General features: G+C 52.9%; 8 protein-coding genes across 8 annotated transcripts; 4 read left to right on the forward strand and 4 right to left on the reverse strand.

The window, feature by feature from the left end:
* Positions 1 to 288: 288 nt before the first annotated feature.
* SMAC4_06191 (uncharacterized protein) lies at positions 289 to 1,857 on the forward strand. The gene is made up of 2 exons (XM_003344857.2): positions 289 to 663; positions 848 to 1,857. Exons 1-2 carry the CDS (start codon positions 492 to 494, stop codon positions 892 to 894), a joined length of 219 nt encoding a protein of 72 aa, XP_003344905.1. The 5' UTR covers positions 289 to 491; the 3' UTR covers positions 895 to 1,857.
* Positions 1,858 to 1,934: 77 nt separating this feature from the next.
* SMAC4_06190 (uncharacterized protein) lies at positions 1,935 to 2,897 on the reverse strand (the record flags this gene model as incomplete). The annotated part of the gene is made up of 1 exon (XM_003344856.1): positions 1,935 to 2,897. The coding sequence occupies one exon, from the start codon at positions 2,895 to 2,897 to the stop codon at positions 1,935 to 1,937; it is 963 nt and encodes a 320-aa protein (XP_003344904.1).
* Positions 2,898 to 3,637: 740 nt separating this feature from the next.
* SMAC4_06189 (uncharacterized protein) lies at positions 3,638 to 6,678 on the reverse strand. The gene is made up of 5 exons (XM_003344855.2): positions 6,080 to 6,678; positions 5,871 to 6,003; positions 5,521 to 5,805; positions 4,672 to 5,458; positions 3,638 to 4,622 (listed from the first exon to the last, which is right to left on the reverse strand). The coding sequence occupies exons 1-5, from the start codon at positions 6,151 to 6,153 to the stop codon at positions 3,733 to 3,735; spliced, it is 2,169 nt and encodes a 722-aa protein (XP_003344903.1). The 5' UTR covers positions 6,154 to 6,678; the 3' UTR covers positions 3,638 to 3,732.
* Positions 6,679 to 6,695: 17 nt separating this feature from the next.
* SMAC4_06188 (uncharacterized protein) lies at positions 6,696 to 11,348 on the forward strand. Its single transcript, XM_003344854.2, has 2 exons — positions 6,696 to 9,908; positions 9,971 to 11,348. Exons 1-2 carry the CDS (start codon positions 7,581 to 7,583, stop codon positions 10,976 to 10,978), a joined length of 3,336 nt encoding a protein of 1,111 aa, XP_003344902.2. The 5' UTR covers positions 6,696 to 7,580; the 3' UTR covers positions 10,979 to 11,348.
* A 370-nt stretch (positions 11,349 to 11,718) lies between these two features.
* On the forward strand, positions 11,719 to 14,487 carry SMAC4_06187 (uncharacterized protein). Its single transcript, XM_003344853.2, has 2 exons — positions 11,719 to 13,553; positions 13,621 to 14,487. Exons 1-2 carry the CDS (start codon positions 12,347 to 12,349, stop codon positions 14,040 to 14,042), a joined length of 1,629 nt encoding a protein of 542 aa, XP_003344901.1. The 5' UTR covers positions 11,719 to 12,346; the 3' UTR covers positions 14,043 to 14,487.
* Positions 14,488 to 15,511: 1,024 nt separating this feature from the next.
* On the forward strand, positions 15,512 to 17,194 carry SMAC4_06186 (uncharacterized protein; the record flags this gene model as incomplete). Its single annotated transcript, XM_003344852.1, has 2 exons — positions 15,512 to 16,021; positions 16,100 to 17,194. The coding sequence occupies 2 exons, from the start codon at positions 15,512 to 15,514 to the stop codon at positions 17,192 to 17,194; spliced, it is 1,605 nt and encodes a 534-aa protein (XP_003344900.1).
* A 371-nt stretch (positions 17,195 to 17,565) lies between these two features.
* On the reverse strand, positions 17,566 to 18,712 carry SMAC4_06185 (uncharacterized protein; the record flags this gene model as incomplete). The annotated part of the gene is made up of 3 exons (XM_003344851.2): positions 18,429 to 18,712; positions 17,897 to 18,310; positions 17,566 to 17,739 (listed from the first exon to the last, which is right to left on the reverse strand). The coding sequence occupies exons 1-3, from the start codon at positions 18,477 to 18,479 to the stop codon at positions 17,566 to 17,568; spliced, it is 639 nt and encodes a 212-aa protein (XP_003344899.1). The 5' UTR covers positions 18,480 to 18,712.
* A 140-nt stretch (positions 18,713 to 18,852) lies between these two features.
* SMAC4_06184 (uncharacterized protein) lies at positions 18,853 to 21,089 on the reverse strand. Its single transcript, XM_003344850.2, has 2 exons — positions 20,344 to 21,089; positions 18,853 to 20,263 (listed from the first exon to the last, which is right to left on the reverse strand). Exons 1-2 carry the CDS (start codon positions 20,540 to 20,542, stop codon positions 19,146 to 19,148), a joined length of 1,317 nt encoding a protein of 438 aa, XP_003344898.1. The 5' UTR covers positions 20,543 to 21,089; the 3' UTR covers positions 18,853 to 19,145.
* Between the last annotated feature and the right edge of the window lie 68 nt (positions 21,090 to 21,157).

The raw sequence follows: 21,157 nt of genomic DNA on the forward strand, positions 1-21,157 counted from the left end.
CGGAAGGAAGCTTTAAAAATAAACATTACCAAAGTATAAAGGTCGCCGATCTAGATCTGGATTTGTTCCGTCACTCAGGCTGCTTCCCTGTAAACAACAACAATCTCCATTTCGGTACCTTCAGAGTTCAGACGAACACGCTTCTTCCTGGGTGAGTTTGCGCGAAACCCGATCACAAGGATGACTACGTTTCGATATCATTCCTCAATTTATGGCTTTTCATACCCAAACACGCGATCATGAAGAGGAAGAAGAAGAGTTCCATAAAGCTAACAGGACTTACAGAGTCAAACCATTTCATCTGATTCATTTCAACACTTACACCGACAACGAAAACGACAACAAACCACACCTCTCCCGCGCCCTTCCATCCCAACGCACAACACCAACCAGACCGAGAGTCAACCTAACCCAACCCAACACCAACAACAAACAAAACAAGAAGAGTTCGAAACCCGAAAACTCCCCATATAAATAAATAACCGCCCAAAATGAAGGGAAACGACGTCATCGCCGTCATCATCATTGTCCTGTTCATCGTTCTGGCCGCCATCGCCTTCGGCATCTACCGCCTCGTCAGCGTCGCGCGCCAGGCCCACGGCACCGTGACGACCTCGTCGAGCGGGAGCAGCACCAGCCTGACGGATGATGATGAGCATGAGCGTTCGAGGCGTTAGCGTATGAAAGCCTCTCGCATTGGGAACAACAAACAACAAAGTCGAATTTGCGCAGGGAAAAAAAGAAAGAAAAAAAGAAGCTGGACGGGCTTTTTGGTCAAACTTGTGCTTTTAGAAAGGGTACTGACTGACTGACTGACTGACTGACTGACTGAATTTGCTCCTTGGAGGAGGAGGAATCAAGTTTGGAATTGGATTGGGCTATCGATCTACCTGACGGACGGGTTGTTACCCTCAGTTTCAAGTTCTCGATTTGATCAGATCCACACGCACGGGTTCCAAGGAACTTCCTCAGCTGTCCTTGTATGGAATGAACGAAACCAACCGAAAACGTCCGACGAGGCACGGGATTTCGTCACAACATACACACACAGTAACGATTTGATGGGAACGACGGAAAACACGGACAGGGAAGGACAGGAAAGGAGCAGCATGAGCATGAGCCGCAGCGAGTTGATTCGGCCATCGCCCATCTCACTTTTTCATATCTAACGTCTACTCAAGAAGTACACGCACCGAAACGACACTTGGGAGGGAGAGAGAAATAGAGACGTGACATGATAGGGCTGGCTGGACGGCTGATGGTATTCAACACTACCACTACACGACACGAGTATATGATACCCGGCTGTCATCATTGGATACACTGGTACAAATACGCACTGGGAGGCTCTGGGACTTTGAGAGACTAGTGGGAAGTGGATTGGGTTAGGTCGGACCCAACTAACTGACTGACTACCATATTACGATCATGGCGTTTTCGGGGGTCTTCTTTTTCTTCTTTTACGCTTGGATGTATCTATGGTTTACGATTTCGTTCCGGGAATACTCGCTGGCCATCTTGGATTGGTGGATGTCGGTGTCGGTGAGGGATGATAAGTTTGCGGCGGCGGTACGGAGATCATGAGATGATATATGTTTATGAAATGATTATGAGAGCATTTTTACATTACATTGTCATGGTTACTACGGTGGTATAGATTGTTGCGTATGTGAATGAAGGCAAATGCAAAGGCGGTTAAAGCTGATAGTGAGAATTCCATGGGAAAGTGAAGAAGGTGGTGTAGGAGAGTTTTTGGAGGACTTGAAAACAATGGGCTGTTAGTTGCTCATTCATGTCTCCAGAAACTGAATGTCTAACATGTCTCAGACTAGGACAGAAACAACTCTTTTAATACCAACACCATACCTCTAGTCTACGCCTATACCATCTCCATTCCCCCTACCACTACTACAACCCTTCCCCTGTAAATACCACTAAACATCAACCCTCTCACCCCCCTCCCTCTTCCCCCCGACCCTCCTCACCCCATCCCCAAACTCCTGCCTCAACCGCTCATCAACAGCCGCCATCAACTCTAACTGTTCCGTCTCCGTTAGCGGTTTCGCGTCCCCCTTTCTCTTGGCCCAGCTCTCCTCTGTCTCCTTGAGTCTCACATCAACCTGCACCTCCCTATCCCCATTTCTGTCTTCTTCCTCCTCCCTCTTAGCCTCAGCAACAAGTTCATAACTCCTCCACTCGGTATTCTCCCACCCCGTGCCCTTGTTCAAATCCATCCCGTCAAAGTCTTGCGTCAGGAAATGTAGAAAGCCGCCGTGGGTTACCACTACGATGTGCTTTTCTTGCTGCTCCTGTTCCTCTCCGTTGTTGCCATCGGCCTGCGATTCTGCCCCAGCGTTAGCGCCAGCAGCGCCAGCAGCAACCCCCGAAGAAGAAGAGGGGTACGACTGAGCCAACTCAAACAACCACCTCCTAGCCCTCTCCGCCCTTTTTTTGAGCTTTTCCATATCCGGCCTCCACGGACTTGCCTCGCTCTCCTTATCCTGCCACCCCTCCTTTACCAGGTCCAAACCCACCAGTGCCCCAGCGGGGTCAAACTCCTCGTGCAACTTTTCCGGGCTACTTCCCACATCACACGGCAAGTTCGACACCTCCTGTACTTCGGGTAGGGCTATCACCACCCCTTTTCCGTTCTTTCCCTTGGCCAAACGCTCAACAGCAGGTTGGAAACTCAACAAGCACGTATAAAGTGTGCGGCGCATGGGCGAGGCCACGAGGTGGGTGATTTTGTCGTGGTAAGGGAAGGAGTCCCGGAGAGCAGAACATTGGGATTCGCCGAGGGGGGTGAGGGATGGGTCGGGCAGGGCGTGGTTGGCTGCGCAGAGGTTGTGGTGCCCCTGGGCGTGGCGGACGAGGTGAACTATGGTCTTGGGTGGCATATTAATGATGTGGATGTGGTTGACGGTGAGGTTGGTGTGCGGTGGGATTGTTTGGATGTTGAGGTGAAGATGGTATGTGGTGAGGTTCTCAAGGCGTTGGGAGATATGTGGATTGGGTGGTGATGTTTTCAGAGAGTAGGTTGCAAAAAGATAGTAGAGTGTTGTCAGGAGCAATGTTGGGTTGAGTATGAGTCAGTACTTTGTAGTTGGTCAAGATCGATGACTAACAAAGGATGAGTCAAAGTTGAGGAAAAGGTTCTTGGGAACGGGGAAAAGTCATGAAACGCACAGCGAAGATTTGGAACAACGAATACGTCCCACGGCTTCCCGGATTGTCCTAGTCTCGGCAACTTTTGATACGGTCGATCAGAGGCGATCGTCGGACCGAAAGACAATGAAGGCAACGCCGACAAGCGACGAACCCTCAGGGTTCTCAACCGATCTTGGTCCGTTCTCCGCATGCCGCATGAAACGGTTATGGGTCCGGAGTGGATCCGATACCTTCCCCGATTTTCAGGCCCGGGGTAAAAGACACCGAGGCGGGTCCAATTGATGTAAGCCGCAGCTCCGAATCAACGCCGAAGCCGTACACTACAGTTGCGAAAACACAAGACCACATTTATCAACCCTTCCGTATTTTGTAAATCCCATTAAGGGTTACAACTTTCAATTTACATATCTCGTGATACGTATAGCACCCTTTCGGTCTCAACCAACTCACCGGCTAGCCACATATGCAGTATCCTATCTACCGCGAATAGCTCCCGCGGACAACGCCATGCGAACAATGCATCACCATAACACAATCTCCAAAAGTGACGGATAGTCACCTCCCTCAAAGTTCAATAAGAGCTTCCTCAACCACGGGTTGCTTTGGGGCTGGCGCATGCTGGGGCGCTGAAGGGAACGCTTCCTGATTATACCCCGGATATGCCGGCGTCTGCTGAGGAGCCTGCCACACGGGTGGAAGAGGAGTCTGTTGCGCCGCTGAGTGCTGCCAGTATGGCTGTTGCAGAGCTTGCTGAGGTGGCGGTGCCTGTTGATGGGCTTGCTGTGGGGTTTGCGATGGCTGGACAGGTGCGGAAGCGGGCGTTTGTGGCACTGACTGCTGGTAAGAATGTCCTTGCTGAGGAAGGTTGGGATAACTGTGATCAGGGGTTGCCACCGGAGCTTGCTGCGCTGGCTGCTGTTGTTGCTGGGGCTGATTGGGGTTGTAATAATACAAGGCGTTCGGATCATTGTTAGGCGCAGTAGGAGCTGACTCCGGTGCACCTGGCTGCGCCTGTTGAACATGACCCGCTTGATTTGGAGCCGCCTCGTTACCTGGATAGTTGTACTGCGGTGCCTGAGCTGGAGGAGCATTGCCCCAGCTACCTGTCCTTTGTGGCATCTGTTGCTGAGGGTACTGAGGATTCGGCAGCCCAACCACGGAGCTTCGTCTATCGTATGGCATATACTGTGACTGTGGTTGCGGTGAAAATTGTCCATAGGGTGCGTGGCTGTAGTCAGGTTGCTGCTCGCCAGTATAAAAGTTTTCTGCTGTCCCAGGAGCGCTTGGAGCACTCGAGTCTAACGTAGGATAGGGTCCGGCAGGTTGTCGAGGAGCCGGAAGGTTGTACCCGCCGATAGTGTGCTGGCCATACGCCTTGGACAAACGTTCTTCAAGCATCCGGTCATAATAGCGGACGACGGTTGACAGTTTCGCATGAAGATCGAGAAGGGTATCTGTTTCTGTTAGCTTAGACCGTATACCCAGCCAATACGTGTAACTCACCATGTTTGCTCATCGTCTCTCCATAGGTCCGGGCAAGCTTCGGTCGTAGGGTACCGATAGAATCGTAAAGCTCTTGGATCTGGGGTTCACGCAAGATAGTTCCGGGTGGTTGCGTCTGGAGACGGTCCACCAGAGTAGCGAAAAGGTTGATGTTCTCGGCTTCAACAGGAGTAAGCTCATAGTCGTTCTTGGGAAGCGTAAAAGGGGCAGCCGTGGAAGAGCTTCCGACGCTAGACGTTTGTTCCTTGAGAGCGGCCGCATGTCTCTTCTTTTGCTCTTCCATATCTGCGAGCGAGGCGGCAATCGCAGCCTTGAGATCCTTATCTTCCTCCTCCGCAATCTTGGAAAGCGAGGTGGGCTGCTTATCCGCTCTCGGCTGTGTGTTGTTCGCCGGCTCCGAGTAACCACGAGAGTAACTCTTTACTTCCTCCAGACTCATAGCCAAAGCCCTCTTTAGGTCTTCGTCAAAGCTATCGTCCACTCGAGCGTCGCGTGGCTGCATCGACGAAGAGCTCTTATGCTTGTGGTGATGATGATGGCGACTTGATGAATGGTGGTGCTTTCGGTCGGACCCTCCGGATCTCCCACCCTTGTCGGTAAGTTTGGCGTAGCATCCATCGTCTACACGGACAGCCTGCATGATTCCGAGATGAGGCAGGGGAAGAGATTTGCTCGAACATTGCTGATCGAAGCAGTTGCCGCAGTTGCGACAATGGTGCTTTCTGTTGGTGAACGTGAAGGCGGTCCGGCATCTCATGCATACGTCCGAGTCAACCCATTCGGGGGGCTGTTGTTGTTCCTAGTTAGCCCTGGCACATGGTCACCAAGCCGCCTGTGAATAAGACCTACCGCGCTGCTATCGATCATGCTGCTTGCTACCGTCTGTTTAGGGGGGAAAGAATAGCCCTCCCTCTGAAGTGTCTTGTAGACCTCCCCGATATATGACAGTTCGTAGCGGCCTTCGGCAGCCATAGCCCATGACTGGATCAAATCGAGGATTTTGTTGCGGACATCGGGGTTCGGAGCGGCGGGACCAACGGCCTTGAGAAGGAGTACGAGGTTCTCCATGAACTCGCGGGAGGCGATCTCGGCAAGGAAATGTGCGCCACCATTTTTGACGCAGGTATCGGTAAGCTGGTGCCTGTTAGCATGACGCGGCCTGAGCGAGGGGTGGGACACGGTTGTAGCGGTGGGCATACGTTGAGGGCGCTCAGTTGTGTGTTTGGGTTCTTGTGGTTGATGCGCTTCTTGAGCGAGCGCATTGCCTCTTTGGGCTGGACGGTCTTGGAGCGAATGACATCGGAAATCTCGAGGTTGAGTGCAATATCTTCCCTATATGAGGAACCAGGACGAGTGAGATAGAGGTTCGTGCCAGAAGCGAGCAAGACCATGAGACGACACAACATACAAGCTGCTACTGGTGGCCTTTTCTATCTGCTCGTCAAGGGCAGTGTTGGCCCCCGAAGACCACCAACTCATCATCTTGACAGTTCTCTCAATTATGTGCTCTTGGTGGTTGGCGTCAAGCTGGACAGGTTGGAGATGGGGACGATATGGTCGTGTCGGTCGGTAATGGTGGAGGCGGGATGGTATTTCAGGTGGTTGGGTAGGTAGTTGTCGTCGTTTACCAGCCGAATGATTCAAAGTCCGTTGTCTTTTGAAGAAGACCCCCAGTACTGGGTTGCCGAGCAACTTCGCCGACCGATGATAGTATTATGAACGGGCCGATGTCGACCAAGTGGAAAGTACGAATATTGACTTGGATGAAGGAGACGGGAAGTAGTGAAAGATGGATGGATAGGATGCTAGCCACTTGACAATGAGTGAGTGCCTGTTGTTTGGTCGTCTGCCTGCCCGTTGGTTACGTATGAGCCTCGCAAGTACAGGCGGCATGAGCCCCGACCATCCATGCTCTGTTCCCGGCTCGTGCTTCAGATTCCCGCCCAAGCCCCCAAAGCGACCCAGTGCCTGTAGCGCATCCAAGGGCCGGGGTACGTACCTCCCCCATGTCGGTTCTTGCAGAAGCGGAGCTGCGGGGTCTTGTTTCCACGAAGCGACTTGGGTTGCCCTGGCCTGGACGCTGTGTTCAGGTGAGCTCCAGAGGTTCATCGCCGGTGATGCAATTGCTAGCTGTGTGTTGGATAGCGGCAACAATCAAATAGTGCTGGGCTAGTTAAAGCGTCAATACAGCTGCTTGAGTCTAACGGAACTCCCTATAAGCTTAACAGACCGCAGCTGAAGGGATATCTAGACGGACGCCAGGATGCAATCCATCCCGTCCCATGACGCATGCTCTTTGCCCCTGTTGGCTGTGTCCCCATCAACGGGCACGTTGGGGCGCCAGAGGGGATCCAGCCCAGGAAGTTCCCAAAGACAACAAGTCAATAACCCCCACCAAGAAACCCCCCGAGACTGACCGTAACCCTTTCCTTGGCCAAACACCTTCCGCCTCCTCGATATTAACTGTGGAATGATCTACCCAAGGAAGCTTCAGTTCATCCGAGAAGCCGAAAAAGACACGAGAGAACCGGTCACCCGTTCGCTGCGCTGACGTCCAGTTACGACTCGTGAGCTAAGGACAAGGAATCAACAGGCTGCCACTCATGGTCCCGTCTTCGATCCATCGTCATCCTGTCCCTCCTCTCCACGAACCACCCATTGCTTCCCGTTCCAAGGCGACCAAGAAGTCAACGACAACGCATAATCAGACCCTTGACTATATATCAGCAGCATACTCTTCATAATACCCGCGAACGCGCTCGATCGTCTTTATATATTGCCGAAGCGCCACCCTTTGCGCGCGCAGCATACCTCAGCATCTGCGGCGCGCCATAGTAACTAGACATCAACACTTTGCGCTTTGCGCTCCCGGGTGTGCCCACGGACACCATTCATATTTGTGACGGAATATGGCTGGATCTGCGACCATGCTTGATCATGCAACATCTTCGCATCCCGTCAACGGACAGAATGGCCACGTAATAGGAGGCTTGGACGGCACAAATGATGGTGGACAAGGCAGGATAGTCAACGGAGGGGGAGGAAATGGGGCAGGCGCCGGAGGAAGCAAACGGCCACCAATGCCACACATCGACGACATCAAGGCTGTTACAGTCAGCATAGACCCCGCGACCCCGATTGAAAGCGCTCTCAAGCTTGCCGAGGAAGCCCTCCAGCAGGCCAAAGCCTTCCAGTCCTTTGGCAGGATTGACATGGCTTTCAAGTCCTACATAAAGGCCAACATCATAGCTCTCGATATCATACCGAAGAATAGGGACTGGCCGGTGCTGGAACGAACCCGACCGAACGTATACATGCGACACCAACATCTCCTCCGCCAGATCAAGTGTCTGATTCAGGACTTTGACAAGATCAAAGCACAGATCAAACAGGATAACGCCAGAACGGGTGCCCAGCCGCTATTAGGCAGCCCAAATCAGCAGAAAATGCCCAGTGTTGGAAACGGTCATACGAGATCACACTCGAATTTCTCGTCAAATACCACAAGTCCCAACAGTTCAGTCTACAGCTCGCCTCAACAACGTACGAATGCCTTGCCAGTTCAGTCAGGATGGGCCTCGCCTGGGAGGTCCAAGCCGGCCGTACACCCCAAACCTCAGGCTCTCCACGGGCATACGCTTCAACAGTTTGGAGGTCCAGCGCCGCCACCCACCAATAATGCTGCCCAGGACCTCGCTCTACGCTTTGCAAAACTTCGAGCAAACACCGCCAGCACCCCGAGTCCGACCAACACAACAGCAGTACAGGATCCGCGAATTCGAACACAGCCTATTCCACAACCCATGATGCCAATAAATCCACCGGCACCGCGTGACCCACCGAGGCCACAATTACCGAGTGTTCCTCCTTCGGCTGCCTTAGCAGATTTACCTCGAGTGCCAGCTGCTATCTACAACCCGCCACGTGGTACAGTATCCAATGAGGCAGCCGAGCTTCCATCGAGTGCTCCTCGTGCCATGTTTTCCAGGAAGGGCTCCACGGCATCGGTCTCTGGCATGAATAGGAACGGCAGACCCCGTACGTCCGATGAAAACCTTGTTTCTGGACCACCCGTCACAAGTCCGAAGACGAGATCAAAACCTACTATACCCGATGGTGATACTATTTCGGCGGAGGAGCTTGAGCGTTATATGAGACTTGGTGCTAGGGAAGTGTCCATTCTCGTGATTGATATCAGAAGTCGCGACGAGTACGATGACGGGCATATCATGTCTCAAGCAACAATATGTGTTGAAAATGAAGTGCTGCTGAGACCAGATATTTCTGCTAGCCAAGTAGCAGAGAGCATGGTGTTAGCACCGCAAGCAGAACAGCAGCATTTTGAAAGACGGCATGATTTCGATATGATTGTTTTCTATGATCAGCAATCCAAACGGCTCGTATCAAGTCCGCGGACACCAGAGGAGCGAGCGGTCCTGACTTTTTACAACGCACTTACAGCGTATGACTATGCAGGTGGATCAAGTTCACAACAAAGGCTGAAGTTGCTTAGAGGTGGACTGGAGGCATGGACTGACCTGGTTGGGACCGGAGCGTTGCAGACATCCGCCACAAGTGCCACTGCGAGGACACAACAAAGGCCGCCCTTAGCCCACAACCTCACCAATCGACTACGCAGAAACGTAACGCGGCCGATTCAAGATCTCGCAGAGGTTCAAAAATGGGAAGAAAACGTTGACATCGTTACTCCGGTAAGGACAACGGAAGATTTTCTGCGGAGGTACCCTTCAGTTTCAACGATACAAGAGTCCATGACTTCACCCATCCACACTTCTCCCGCTCGGCCAGCGAGCCCGTTGCCTCGACACATTGTCCACGAACAGAATCTTTACTCCTCGCTCCCATCTCCTCCAACTCGCCCGGCCCCAACTGTCCCACGTAGGAGTTATAGCGGTCTAGCAGAAACCGATACCAGCACCACGGCAACATCGAAAAGGTCATCACTCAAGTCAGGAATCGAAAAGGTTCGGAAGTTTAGGACTGGTCTTGTCAATCCCGGTGTGTTCTGCTTCGCCAACAGCTCCCTGCAAGCTATGTTTGCCACGCCTGGATTTTCTCGCGAGTTGTACACGGGTGTTTGGAAGGATGTGTACAAAGTTCCACTGAAAGCCGATGAGAAGAACGAAAATCCACAGTTACTCACCAAGTACCTCGCTGGTCTATTCCACTGGCTTGACGAGGGGACGCTGAGGTCGTTGGAAGCGAAGCATCTCATGGTAAGTGAGGACCTAAGGATTCAGTGGCCGTCAATCGTAATTCAAAAACTAACATCTCGTAGGCATATATCCACTTCATTCACTCCAAGAACGCGGATGGCAGGAAGAAGCCAGAAAGCGAAATCTTTGGTGGGCCTGCGCAGCAAGACGCCCAGGAGTTCTACTCCTTTATCATTGACAACATCCATGACGAGACCAACATTCACCGAGACCGCAAGCCGCCCAAAGAAGAAAAGCCTTATACGCCCAAGAACGGGACAGTGATCCAGAACGCCATTGATTACTGGCGCGACTACTCAACAGCCAGTGCATCTATCATCGACAAGTATTTCCGTGGCCTGGAAGTGTTCATCTCCCGCTGCCAAAACGCCGAGTGCCGGCAAGAAATCCGCATGTTCCAGCCCTGCGACGTCTGGATCCTCAACATTGCCGCCGAGACAGGAGGCGAAGGCAACGGCTACGGCGCCACAGACCTAGACCGTCTTCTTGCCAGCCACCAAGCAACCGAGCACTTTGCAGATCTCAAGTGTGAAACATGCAACAAACCCGGCAGAACAAGACGGGCCAAGTTCGCTCGACTACCGGACCGTCTCGCCTTCTGCCTCAACCGCTTCAACTCGTCCTTCGGTCAGTCACGATCATTCACCTCCATGCTCTCCGGCAGCGGTGGCTCGAATAAGATCCACACCAAAGTGCGCTTCCCGATCCGCGACCTCGATCTGACTAGATACTGTGCCGAGCCTGACCCGGATATGGCGACCACGGACGATCCGCACTACGCCGGCCGCATGAAGTACGATTGCTACGCCGTCACGGTGCACGTGGGTCAGGGCATTAACGGCGGACATTACTATACGTACGTGCAGGATGAGCAGTCCAAGGACCCGACGGATTGGTTCAAGTGTAATGATGATGTGGTGGAGAGGGTGAAGATCGGGAGTGTCAGTGGTTCAGGGGGCATAAATGGGAATGGGAGCAATGGTGGCAATATACCGGACCTGACGGAGGTGATGTATGCGAACGGGAACACGTCGGCTTATATGGTTTATTACCGGAGGCAGGGGACTTGATAGCGTCTCTTATGAAAGGAAGGGAGGCGTTGGCTGAGCGACTTGCAAGGCTTCCTGCTAATGTATGTACATATTTTGAGTTCGCCGTGAGAGTTTTGTTTGTTTGTATATAGTTATGGTACATAGGTTGAGGGTTGAGAGCGAAAGACGCTGATATGAGAGATGATTGATGACGATGATGATGAGTTAGTCCTTCACGGCAGTCTACCTAGAACATGCCCGACTGATTATGCTAGATGATGATGTATACGTTGAGGCCAGAGAATACGAGGTCTTTGCCCAGTGGTCAATGTTCATGATATCAAGCTGATTACTTTCATCCCATCTTACGAACCGTATAGGGGCTCAGGGGACCAGATGAACAAAAGAGCCACATGCCCCTGACATGAACAGGAGGCGGGTAGCTTTGCGGGGTAGCTCTTAGGTGGCGTTGCCAATTCTGTTAGCGTGGTACGTAAATACCCTTTTATGTGCACCATGCTCTCAATGCCAAACATTAATTTGAGGGTACTTCACTATCAGACCCTTAAGTCATAACGGCAGTTTCACATGTCCACCCGACCACGTCAACGTCGTTGGTCGGAATCGGTCCGCACCCGTCAATCGCTATCAGAAACCGAGTTTGCATCTTCGTCTTCAATCTCAATACGAAGCGCCTAAGAGTACTTGTGACATGGAATAAGATTGGCATGACCCCTTATACAGAGTTTATATACGCCTGTCAGGTATGGTATACCACACCGACAATCATGACGACGCGGAAATGGGGTTTTGGGTATCCATATTCAAAACCGCAATTTCTTTGTCCACTCCAAAATCCGATAGTCTCAAAAACCGGCACGTTTCCGCATCGCTAATCCAGAATGCCAGATGGAGCATTTGTGGTCGGCAATATCCATCTCCCTTGTCGGACGGCCGGGACGGGAGGGGCCTGTCATGTTTAAAAGTCACATCTCCACATTCTGAGCCTCGGCCCAGTCTCATCGCGGACACTTTCCCGTTTCACTATCCAGTGATAATTGAGGATATTCGTTCTTGGCAACCGCTTTGAAGCTAGAAACCTTCAAGCTCCCCTCACTTCGTCGCTCGTTCTTGGTTCTTAGTTAGTTTGTCAACGACCCCATCCAAAGTCGAGGCTTCTCACCTTCTTTTCATTCATCTTTTTGTTTAATAAGGATCATCAGGTCTTTGTATCCGTTACAACAACCGTTGCATCCGCTGGTTCCGTCGTCTATTTCGTCTCATCTCTAGCCGGCCCATCCTTGTTGATCGACGTCGTTCGTAGTTCCTGGATATAATCATCCCAACTCATCATCTTCAAATCCTTTTTCTCAACCAAGCATCAACACCAGTCACCAACATCACACAATGGACGCAGCAGTAAAGATGGCCGCCTCCAAGGCAGCAATCGCCCCCTTCGAGGCCACCCCTCTCGACGTCATCCCCGCCGTCTCCAGCAACGCCCGCGCCACCTTCCGCTCCCACCAGACCAAGGACCTGCAATGGCGTATCGTCCAGCTGCGCAAGCTCTACTGGGCCCTCGAGGACTTCAAGCCCTCCTTCGTGGCCGCGCTCGACCAGGACCTCCGCAAGGGCGGCTATGAGGCCGTCTTCACCGAGATCGACTGGGTCAAGAACGACTGCATGTTCATGATCAACAACCTCGAGACCTTCGCCAAGACCCAGAAGCTCAAGTACCCCGACGTGCCCGCCACCTACAGCATGATGAACTTCCGCGTCAAGAAGGAGCCCCTGGGAACCGTTCTCATCATCGGCCCTTACAACTTCCCCGTCCAGCTGGTCCTGGCGCCGCTCGTAGGTGCCATCGGCGCCGGCTGCACGGCCGTCATCAAGCCCTCGGAACTCACCCCCGCGTGCGCCATGGTCATGAAGGAAATCATCGAGACCCGGCTGGACCGCAACGCGTTTGCCGTCGTCAACGGCGGCATCCCCGAGACCAACGCGCTGATGGAGGAGAAGTGGGACAAGATCTTCTTCACGGGATCCGCCCAGGTCGGCTCCATCATCGCCCGCAAGGCCGCCGAGACTCTCACCCCCGTCTGCCTCGAGCTGGGCGGCAAGAACCCGGCCTTCGTGACCAAGAAGGCCAACCTGGCGCTTGCGGCTCGCCGTCTGATGTGGGGCAAGACCTTGAACGCCGGACAGGTGTGCATGAGCCACAACTACGTGCTCGTCGACAAGGACGTGGTCGATACCTTCATCGACTTCCTCAAGGTCGCGTACAAGGAGATGTTCCCCAACGGAGCCAAGGCCAGCGTGGATCTGGCGCGCATCGTCAACGCCAGGCACTTCACCAGGATCAAGAAGATGCTGGACGAGACCAAGGGCAAGATCGTCATGGGCGGCCAGATGGACGAGAGCGAGCTGTTTATTGAGCCCACCGCCGTGTTGGTGGATAGCCTCGATGACCCCATGATGCAGGAGGAGAGCTTCGGTCCCATCTTCAGCATTTACCCCGTGAACACCCTCGACGAGGCGCTCAACATTGCCAATGAGGTGCACAGGACGCCGTTGGCGCTGATGGCGTTTGGAGACAAGTCTGAGACCGGAAGGAGTATGTTTATTTTCCCCTTTCTCTTCTTTTATCTTCTTGAATGATCAATCCTAACAATTGTCCACAGTCCTCGACGAAATGACCTCGGGCGGCGCCTGCATCAACGACGCCTACTTCCACGGCGCGGTGCACACGGTTCCCTTCGGCGGCGTCGGCGACTCCGGCTGGGGCGCCTACCGCGGCAAGGCCAGCTTCGACACCTTCACGCACTTCCGCACCGTGTCCGAGACGCCCACGTGGATGGACCGCTTCCTCCGCGTGCGCTACATGCCGTACGACTGGAGCGAGCTGCGCTTCCTGCAGCGACTGACCGACAAGAAGCCCAACTTTGACCGCCAGGGCACCGTCGTCAAGGGCGTTGGGTATTGGATGTGGTTCTTTTTGGGACTGGGGACCCAGGGGGGTGGTGCTAAAGGTGCGTTGAAGAGGTGGCTGGTCGTGCTGGCTGGCTATTATTTGTCCGTTTATGTGAAGGCGAGAAGGGCTTGAGCCTTATGTGTTATGAACTGAATGCGATTCCTTGGCTACCTTGACCTATATCACAGCAAATCGATTCTTGTTGTCCCGAAAAGCCGTTTGGATCCTCTTCTAGTTTATGTATCTAATCCGTGTCATTTTATGATCAGATAACGAATCGACGACTTCTTGAGTACTTACTTCGATCGAGAGCTCATCACCTGGAGTGACGTGGTCATCGGTTTAAAGGCGAAAGATATCATAATATTAGGAGAGATGGTTAATGGGCGGAAGCAGGTAATGTGGAAGACAGGATTATTGATAATACGGTTTGGATACGTTCTAAAGGAGTTGATATATACGGTGGTGTATCACTCTTGGAATGCGCACGTTTTAGCATTAGCAGTTTAGTTTTGCATATATACCCACTGTTTTAAAGCGACCAATGTGTTCCGCAAAGGCTTACGGTACCTTGCCCCCATCCAAGACCCAAGCTATGCCATGAAACGTTGGCGCTCGCGATAACCCCGCTGCGATGTGACTGTCCCCGGACCACACTTACATAGCGAGGACGCATATAATAGTGGGAAGACACTTAGACGTTAGTAACATTATAGAGCAGCAAAGATAGTTAGTTAGCTATACATTTGCGAATTCGACAAGCCGTGAACCACTCAAGCATGCCCGCTTCAACATTGTTTATATCTCCTCCTCTTCCGAGTTGACATGAAATAGATTAAACCGATGTATTCACGTACCAACCGAGAAAGCCAAGTCGTCAAAAACCCTCTTCAGTATTTCTCGGCACTTACATACACGTACATACAACCCCGGAACATTCCCCCGAAGAGTAACCCGGGCATTTATCCTCCGGGAATTTTATCCACACGGCAGCATACGAAAGACAGCATGGACACTGCCACCCCTCAATATGTTAACAGCCCGATCCGATGTGGAAGTTGAAGGGACACACATGAGGTTTCCCCAGATCGAAGACCATCAGATGATTTATATACTCTCAAAAGCCCTCGTCAAACTGTTCTACTTTAGTTCCGTCTCACTTTCTTTTGTTCACATGCCCCCATAACGAAAACCACCGGTCGGGTACCTCACCTTAGGTTCACGAACTAACTGGATCAATGTCTACCTCACGCCGTGCCCACCCTCCTCCTCCTATATCGAGGACCAGCAGCAACAGCAACGGCAACAGCAACAGCAGCAACACGAAAAGCAGAATAGCCAACCAATATACTCCCTCCTCTTACTCCTCTTACTCTTACTCCCCCCAAGAAGCTTACAACCACAGCCCTTTAAGCCAAAGCCAAAGCCAAAGCCACAACCAAAGCCATAACCAAAGCCCAAGTCAAGACCAAAGCCAACAAAGTCCCAAACCAAACACCAGTCAAAACGAAAGCCATGCATACAGCCACCATAACCACCACTCTCGCTTCTCAATACCCATGAAATCCTTAAACCTAAATCTCAAAGACAACCTCCGAGACATGCGGCGAGACATGAACATCACCAACCTCAAGAAATACCGCCAGCGTCGACGGCTGGTTAAACTCGCTTCCATCGTCTTGGTGTCAGGTCTGACGATTTGGTCACTTTTGCACTTTTTCTTCTGGCACGGCTCGTCTTCCGTATCCCCTGCCTCTTTCTTCTCTTCGTCAAAAACGGCACAAGAAGGCGGGACCTTCAACCCTTCACTAGACCAAGAAAAAGAAATAGACTACGAAACCGTAGCCTCTTCGCGCGCCAAATCTTCCCCTCGAGGGGGCAGCATGCCGAAACTAACCGACGAGATCCTCAGCAACTTGTCTCTGGACAGCGAGACATGTCGGGCTACCTTTCCGGGGTTGATGAAGGAGATTGACGATACGGTAGCCAAGGGACCGTTCAAGGTGAAGAGGAGCAGCGATTTGGGGCCGATGCAGGTTAGGATTAAGAAGGGCAGGATTTATGTGTTGCATGCGCAAAGAAAGAGGGATTTGAGTCGGGAGATGGTTAATGTATGTTTTTTTTCCTTCTTCTTCCAGCGCGATCAGTCGGCAGTGGCTAATCAGGGATGAAAACAAAACAAAATGTAGTCAAGAACAGCAGCCCTCCACCAACTCCACCGGGCGCTTCTCACTTTACCTCCCTCAGACCGATCTTCGATCTCATCAGAGTTCGACACAATCCTAACCATCAACATCCTCGACACCCCCTTCGGCACCGCCCTGCAATACACGCGCAACGCCGACCCGGTCCATGCGCCCTCAGACCCTGACGCCCGCACTTTCTTGATCCCCCACTTCTCCTTCTGGGCATGGGACCTCCCCTTTATCGGATCCATCTCGCGCGCCGCCGCCGCCATCACGCAGCTCGAAGAGACCCAGTTCCAGGGCAACAGATGGCACAGCCACAAGGACCCGCGGGCCGTCTGGCGCGGCACCACGTGGTTTAACTCGATTCACAACCCGCAACTGCGATACAAGCTTGTTTCGACAGCCAAAAATAAGCCGTGGGCGGATGTGCAGGGTCTTGAATGGTCATCATCATCAAGTACCAACAGTGATGGCAATGGCAACACAAATACCAAAAACGCTTCCAACTCGCTAGCCATCGAAGACTTCTGCAAATACAAATACGTGCTTCACACCGAAGGGATTTCTTATTCGGGAAGGTTCCAGTTCCTGCAAATGTGCGCGTCGGTCACCATCACGCCGCCGATCCAGTGGATGCAGCATACCACGCACCTTGTCAGACCCTTATTCTCGAGCGATCTGGACTTGGACAAGGCGCGGTCGTTGCGCAAACGGAGGGACGGCAAGACGAAAGATACTAGAGCAAAGCCGGGTAACGCGAAGGAGGGAGGGTGGACGCCGCATGTTAGACATGAAAGGGCGTGGCCGAGGAGGTATGAGCCTAATGAGGCCAATATTGTGTTTGTGAGCCCTGACTGGTCCGATTTGGAGGATACGGTGCATTGGCTGGAGGAACATCCCAAGGTTGCGGAGGGTATTGCCAGGAGACAGAGGGAGCTGTTTGTGGGTGGTGGGTACTTTAGTCCGGCGGCCGAGGCGTGTTATTGGAGAGAGCTGGTGAGAGGGTGGGCGAAGATGGCGAGGCCGGAGAAGGGCGAGTTTGAGGAGTTGGGAGTGCCGTATGAGGAGTTTGTGTTGAGTAACGGGTGGGATTGAGATGGTCGGTTCGGGAGGCGTCATGGTTGTCATTTGTCTTTCGTGTAGTTTGGGTATCGGTATCGGGTTGGAGAGCTTCGGATGCAAGATATGATTGCTGATATAGCTGTATTAAGTATGTGACTTTGATATTGTTCGTAGAGGTCGCCTGATTAGTTCTTTTAACAGTAGATGTACGTATGCTCACACCTAGAGCAGCACACCCATGAGTCCTCAATCTCCCCATACCACCAAGGCGAAAAACAACCCGCTTTCCTGTAAAAATAAATCCTCCAAAACTCCAGAAACGCCAACTTACCGCTCTCACCCATGGACCCATATGCTCAACCAAAGAGCTCCTTTCTCAGGACTGCTCAGCAATAGTAGCCCAATCAAAGAACCGTCGCACCCGGTCCCCAGTTCTCCCCTATCCTCCTCATATCCTCCGTAAACTTCTTGCTCGTAATCTTCTTGCCGCCTGTCCCCGTAAGCGGCGAATGCTCGTCCGGATCGAAGAACGGGTTCTGCAGCAACTTGATATACGCCGTCTGCATCGCTTTGAAGACCTGTTTCTTTTGTGTTAGCGCCATACCATACCATCTTGCCTGTCCACGTTTCCGTTTCGTCTCCCCTTCCGCTTCCCCCCTTATCTTTCCCATCAAAATCTTGGCCCGGCTCGATCATGTTCCCCCAACCCAGGAATGCTAAGGAAAAGTTACTCACAACTTTCATCTCCCCCTCCCTCAAACCAACACTACTAGCCGCCGCCGCCGCCGCCGCCGCCCCTCCTCCTCCTCCTGCTATTCCTCCTCCCTGCAGCCCCCCCACCCCATGCGCACCACCACCGTGGCCAGCTCGTCCATCAACCCTCCTCCCTCTCATATCTACAACCGCGACAAACTTGGTTCCCGTATTCGTCTCGAACCCGTACGCAGCCAAGCGGTCGTCGACCGCATGTAGCAAGCCAAAGTCACCGGAAAGCCCGACGCCCGCGGCGGCGTTGCGGCGCGCGCGCAGGTCGAAGACGTCTAGCGTCGAAGAGAGCAGGAGGTGGAACTGCAGCGAGGTGCGCGCGGGAATGTAGGTGTTGGTGGAGGGGTCGTAGGAGGGGAAGATTTGGATGTGGAGGGGGTTGTTCTGTATGTAGAGAAGATGGGAGATGTTAGCTAGGTAACTTTGGCGAGAGGAAGGGGACTTGGAGGAAAGGGATGATGAAGGGAAGGGAAAGACAGAAGGGGGATAAGGGGAGCTTTACGTTACGGCCTATTACGCCTAGACAGGCTATTGAGGGGATTAGGGTCGCCATTCTTTGTGGAGGTGGTGTAGTTTGGGGTTATCTGTTCGTGTTTTCGTAGTATGATAAGGACGTGATTTGGTGCTTCCGGTTTCGAGGTATCGAAGGGCAGATTGAGTGATGTCGAGTGCCCTGCTTGGTTTGCGACAGCTTGGATGTTGTTCGGTTGAACGATGACAGAGACGCGGACCGGCGTGGTGACGCGGGAAGCTGATCCATGGAGGTGCAGCAAGTCCAGTGGGTCTGGGGTAGCTTGGGTAACCATTGTTTAGTGGCCTGTGGGACCCCTATTTCCGACGTCTACAGTGGGTGAGTTTGTTGCCTTGGTGACGCCCCTTTTCAACCTCACATAGGTTATGATTCACGACATAACTCAAACGAGGCACCGGTAGATGTGAAGACCTTTGACTTTTCCTAACGACTCGATGGCTATGACAACAGATACAATATACAGCTTCCAAAACCCATCCACAACGCCGGGCGCAGTGCTCCCTCTCCCGCTGGCCAAACACTCCTTTAACTTGCCCGTATCCAACCCAAAGCTTGCGCCGATGCTCGAAGAAAAGGGTGATGATGAATTCCCCATGTTTTTTTTTTTTTCCAAAATGATAGCCCTTCTCCGTAAATGCCCAACGCTGAAAATGCCTGGACACGCACACACACACGACTTCTACGAGCTCAATCCCACCTATCCCATGCATCCTGCCACTCATCATCCTCGTAAAAGTCCGTCTCTTCCAACCCCCTCAGCACCTCCTCAATCTCCTTCGGATCGGTAATTGCCCAGACGCCGCCGCCTTTAACGACATCCTTCCCGCGCATGCCGACCTCCTTACCCACCAAGTTCCGGCCCACGTACCCCGGCCCGATACCGACCCATCTCCTGACCTTCATGGACTGATCCAGGTACTTGATGCTGTCCCACCACTGTACAGTCTCAACCGACTGCCGAGCCAAAAGGTCCTTGAGTTGCTCCCTACTTTCAAAAGGCCTAGCCGTCACATTGCTAATGCACGTAACCTTGCCGGGAAACGTGACGATATCCTCGTTCTCCCTGCCCTTAACCATGCTATTTCCCGCCATCATTTGCTGCAGCACCCCGACGGCCGGCTTCATGATGGGGCTGTGAAACGGACTGTCGCTCTTGAGCCTGACGGCGCGTGGGTCGTGTCCCAGGAACTGGCGCACATGTTCCACCAGAGTCTTGATGCGCGAAATGCTTCCGCTGAGCACGATCTGCGTCTTGCTGTTGACGTTGGCAATAAGCACTTGATCGATGGGGCTCCAGTCGTCGGCGCTCTCGACTTTCGAGCCGGCGCTGTCGTAGCCGACGAACTCGTGGATCGCGGCAATCAGGGGTGGCAGGTGCTCGGCCTTGCTACTGACGAGTGCCACCATGCCGTACTCTCCGCCATACATCTCCTCGGCCTGCCGCGTGGCGTTGGACATGGCTTCCGCTCGCTTTTGCACCATGCGCAGACTGTCCTGGAACTGGATATAACCGCCCGCGACAAGCGCAGCGAACTCGCCGAGCGAGTGACCGAGGGTAAAGTGGGCGTTGTCTTCGACCCTAAAGTTGAAGTGCTTTTCGAGAATGCGAATGATCATTATCGAGGTGGCCATGATGGCTGGCTGTGCGTTCGGCGACAGGTTGAGGTCCTTGCCGGGCCCATTTTGTATCACGTCCGAGAGCTTGTAGCCCACTACCGAGTCGATTTCGTCGATGATTTCCGAAGTTGTCGAGGGAAAGGCTTCTAGCCAGGGGGTGAGCATGCCGACTCTTTGGACGCCTTGGCCTGTACATCGTGTAGCTGTTAGCATATTACTCTCCTAACTTGAGCCTGTTAAGGCAGGGTAGCACGCGACTACTACGAACCTGGAAAGAAGATGGCCGTTTTTGGCCGTGTGTCTGGTACGGGCAAGTGTGTCGCATGGCCTCTACGCTGCCGTACCGCTACCGAGCGCGGTAATGGTGATATCCGGAGGGGTGTTTTTGTGATGACATTGTTGGAGGAGGGAAGCGCAGAAGGAGGAAGCGCAAGCGCAGGCCGTCGAAGGGGCCCGCGCAAAGGCATGTCGGTGTTTATGTATGTGGACCTGGAAGTCCTCGCTTTGTCCCCGTCCCAGGCCGTCCGTCCGTCCGTCCGGTCCGTCTACCGCGTGGGTGTCGTGCGTTCGCTACCGGAACCTCGGTCTGGTTTCACTAATAGTCTTGTCTTGCCTTGATCCACCGCAATGGTTGCTGCCGATAGTCGATGTCTCCGTTCAGCGCCAAGTCGAGTAGTAGCACACGGCTATGTCGTAGTAAGGTAGTCTGGTGGAATCCGAAGTCGGGGATGTTTTATGTAAATCTCGAGTTGGTTGTCTTTTTGTTTGTGTCGGCAAACAAGTCTTGTATGTTTGATGGCGCAAAGCCCGGAAACAAGTAAACAATGGAAGCAAATCAAAGAGAGGGACGGGACTACTATTAAAGAAGGGATGCTAGTGGTGGAAGAACACGGAATGATCGGCTTTCAACGGTAGCAACGGCAAGGTCAGGTAGGTGTAGGGACGTCCGGGCAAGTAGGGACGGCTGTTTCCTGCAGGTTGAAGTGGAAAGCAAGCAGGTACGGATGTACTGGATCGTTGTTTCAAGGGAATCAATCATCAGTGGAAATCTCGCTCTCCAACGAGGACTCAACAAACCGCCC

Source organism: Sordaria macrospora, chromosome 7, assembly GCF_033870435.1.
Source record: "Sordaria macrospora chromosome 7, complete sequence".
Taxonomy (NCBI): domain Eukaryota; kingdom Fungi; phylum Ascomycota; class Sordariomycetes; order Sordariales; family Sordariaceae; genus Sordaria; species Sordaria macrospora.